The sequence below is a fragment of the Medicago truncatula genome, chromosome 3, assembly GCF_003473485.1.
Source record: "Medicago truncatula cultivar Jemalong A17 chromosome 3, MtrunA17r5.0-ANR, whole genome shotgun sequence".
NCBI classification, from domain to species: Eukaryota; Viridiplantae; Streptophyta; class Magnoliopsida; order Fabales; family Fabaceae; genus Medicago; species Medicago truncatula.
Window position 1 is genome coordinate 14,498,393 of NC_053044.1, and position 3,585 is coordinate 14,501,977.

The window sequence follows — 3,585 nt, forward strand, 5'->3', positions numbered from 1 at the left end:
AAATAAAACAACCTTGTTTCCAATTGATCAATTGTATTTCTTCGATATCCGTCTGGATTTTAATAAATGATGCATGTGCATGGGTGTGGTGATTTTGACTCGTACATTACTCGTTCTTTTAATTTATGTGTTTCCGTGCTAGAAGGGTATTTTAGTCATTTTGGACTTAAGGGTATTTTGGTCATTTGGTGAGGACGGGTAAAATTATAGTTTTGGGTGAGAATTACTTTTAGTGTTTAGTGAGAATAGTTATTTCATTAACATACTAGAGTAAATTGAGATTTTACCGTTTAGTGACTGTTAGTGACATTTTACCGTTACTAGTATTTAGACCCGTGCGATGCACGGGAAGTTAGATATGACATTGATTAATAAATAAGGTAATCGTAAATGAAACAATAATAGTTGTAAGTGAGCATGAATTAACGTGTCCAAAATAAAACCAATAAAAACTTGAAGTAATTTAGAATTCTCGTTATCACATCGGATAACCAAATAAAAATAACCAAATGCAACTACTAATATAACTCTGGCTTGAGTAATAATATACAAATTCGTGGATAATAAAGACATATCAATTCTCAACAATTGAATCGGTAAAACTAAGTTTTGTGTCCATGATTTTTGCTGATTCCAAATTGAAAATTCATCATAAAGATGATGATCAACCTGGCATGAAATAAAATAAATTTGTATGATTATACACGATTATAAAGAACTTAAAAATGTAAAAAAATGCATAATATATTGTTAATTTGTGAAACAAATTTAGTTGATAAGTTTTTTTTGTCAACAACAAAATTCTAAATATTATTTCTTACAAACACGTGTGCACCCACACACACACACACACACACACACACACACATATATATATATATATATATATATATATATATATATATATTTCGAAAGAAAAGCATTATTTTAAATAAAAGTGCTTTGAAAAACATAGCTAGATGCACGCAACAATAAACAAATAGAAAATATATACGAATATGTATATGTGTAAATTACCTATCTTAAATTCTGAAAGACTTCTTTGTAGACAACATTATTAGTTTTGTTGGAGACACGTCCTTCGTCATCGCACATCAGCATCTTCAGCCCAGCACGTGAAGTAACGCATGAAAGAGCAACATATAACTGTCCGTGTGAAAATATGGGTTCTGGAAGATATATTCCAACATTTTTAAGAGATTGTCCTTGGCTCTTATTGATAGTCATCGCAAATGAGACCATAATAGGAAACTGTTTATGTTGAAACGTGAAAGAAAGTTTTGTATCAGATGGAGATGGAGACAAAGTCAATCTTGGGATATATACCTTTTGTCCAATACTGTTTCCTGATATTATCTTTGCCTTAAGTACGAAATTCCCCATTTGCGTAATTATAAGGTGCGTACCATTGCATAATCCTAACGGTTGATCAATATTTCTCAATAACATAATTGGAACTCCAACCTTGAGATTTAACTCATGGTTTGGCAAACCTGAAGATTTGACGGTGGTCAAAAATTCTGGAGTTAGAATATGATCAGGACCATTAATATTTTCATCATGTGTAGACGGACTATCAGCACTTAAGTATGTTTTTTTCTCACCAGAAATCATCGATAAAATGAAATTGTTTAGTGAATCAACAATATCATTGGTAGGTGCTAAAATTGCCCTATCTTGAAAAAATGAAATATCACTCACATTCTCCAAAAGTGATGGATATGTGCTATTAACAATTGAAGAAATTGGGTCAAAGATGCATTGCCAGTTTTCATCCTATCGTAAAATATAAGAAAATCATACTTAACCAAAAAAAAAATTCCAATAATTATCAGTATATAATATATGTGTAATACCGATAGGTTAGTGTATACCCTTTCTTGTAGTTGCAACATTCTTCAATGTTGGGATTTATAAGCAACTTGGTTTCATTGAATGCATTGGCAATCCCATACATACCTATTAAAACAATACACCAAAGGTATTAAGTGATATATATCATTAACAATACAAAGAAATTAAACATAATTACTTTTAAAAAGATAATCTAATTACCACCAAAAACATTAAGTCGACATAGATTCATAACAACTACAATTGAAAAAGTATTTCCATTTGTGCTCATATAGCTATTCATTTGTTCAGCAAAATGACCCCATAAAAAAAACATATGGGGATCGGTGGTTATATTGCCAAATAAATAGAGAAAATAACACTACCAAAAAAATAGAGAAAATAGAAAACAAACTATGATTTCCATCTAACGAAAAACAAAATAAGATTATCAAAGAAAAAAACAAACTAAGATTATGGAAGAAAAAAAAAAAACTAAGATTATGGAAAAAAAAAACGTATTTAGTAGTTTATGGCATAAATATAACAAAGGTTTGTTCAATTGCTTAAATATATATTATTAAATAATAACGTGAAAGAAAAACAAAATAAAATTTTGAAAAAAAAAACGAAAAAACAAACTAAGATTATGGAAGAAAAATAAAACGTATTTAGTAGTTTATGGCATAAATTTAACAAAGGTTTGTTCAATTGCTTAAATATAAATTATTAAATAATAACCTGAAAGAAAAACAAAAAAAAAATTTGAAAGAAAAAAAACGTATTTAGTAGTTTATGGCATAAATTTAGTGAAAGTTTGTTCAATTGTTTAAATATAAATTATTATTATTAAATAATAATGTGAAAGAAAAACAAAATTAAATTATGAAAGAAAACAAAAGGAAAAAAAAAACTAAGATTATGGAAGAAAAAAAAAACGTATTTAATAGTTTATGGCACAAATTTAGCGAAAGTTTGTTCAATTGCTTAAATATATATTTAGTAGTTTATGGCATAAATATAACAAAGGTTTGTTCAATTGCTTAAATATATATTATTAAATAATAACGTGAAAGAAAAACAAAATAAAATTTTGAAAAAAAAAACGAAAAAAAAAATTAAGATTATGGAAGAAAAATAAAACATATTTAGAAGTTTATGGCATAAATTTAACAAAGGTTTGTTCAATTGCTTAAATATAAATTATTAAATAATAACCTGAAAGAAAAACAAAATAAAATTTTGAAAGAAAAAAAACGTATTTAGTAGTTTATGGTATAAATTTAGTGAAAGCTTGTTCAATTGTTTAAATATAAATTATTATTATTAAATAATAATGTGAAAGAAAAACAAAATAAAATTATGAAAGAAAAAAAAGGAAAAAAAAACTAAGATTATGGAAGAAAAAAAAAACGTATTTAATAGTTTATGGCACAAATTTAGCGAAAGTTTGTTCAATTGCTTAAATATATATTTAGTAGTTTATGGCATAAATATAACAAAGCTTTGTTCAATTGCTTAAATATAAATTATTATTATTAAATAATTAAATATAAATTATTATTATTAAATAATAATGTGAAAGAAAAACAAAATAAAATTATGAAAGAAAAAAAAAACGAAAAAAAAAACAAACTAAGATTATTGTTCAATTGCTTAAATATATATTAAATATTAAATATTAAATAATAATAATAATAATAATAATGAGATGTCAATATTAAAATGACAAAATTAACCTCAAATTTTGGC

At 25.6% G+C, this 3,585-nt stretch overlaps 1 protein-coding gene across 1 annotated transcript; it reads right to left on the reverse strand.

Moving 5' to 3' along the window:
- Window positions 1-1,017: 1,017 nt before the first annotated feature.
- Window positions 1,018-2,137, reverse strand: LOC120579507 (ATP-dependent DNA helicase PIF1-like). The gene is made up of 3 exons (XM_039831913.1): window positions 2,056-2,137; window positions 1,875-1,959; window positions 1,018-1,726 (listed from the first exon to the last, which is right to left on the reverse strand). The coding sequence occupies exons 1-3, from the start codon at window positions 2,135-2,137 to the stop codon at window positions 1,018-1,020; spliced, it is 876 nt and encodes a 291-aa protein (XP_039687847.1).
- Between the last annotated feature and the right edge of the window lie 1,448 nt (window positions 2,138-3,585).

Excerpts from the sequence above, each read along its gene's own strand:
- LOC120579507 (XM_039831913.1), bottom strand. The coding sequence starts at position 2,137 with ATGAATAGCTATATGAGCACAAATGGAAATACTTTTTCAATTGTAGTT. Across the intron at positions 1,960-2,055 it reads TCGACTTAATGTTTTTGGTG|GTATGTATGGGATTGCCAAT; the intron begins GTAATTAGATTA and ends TTGTTTTAATAG. Across the intron at positions 1,727-1,874 it reads TGTTGCAACTACAAGAAAGG|CACATATCCATCACTTTTGG; the intron begins GTATACACTAAC and ends AATTGTTAATAG.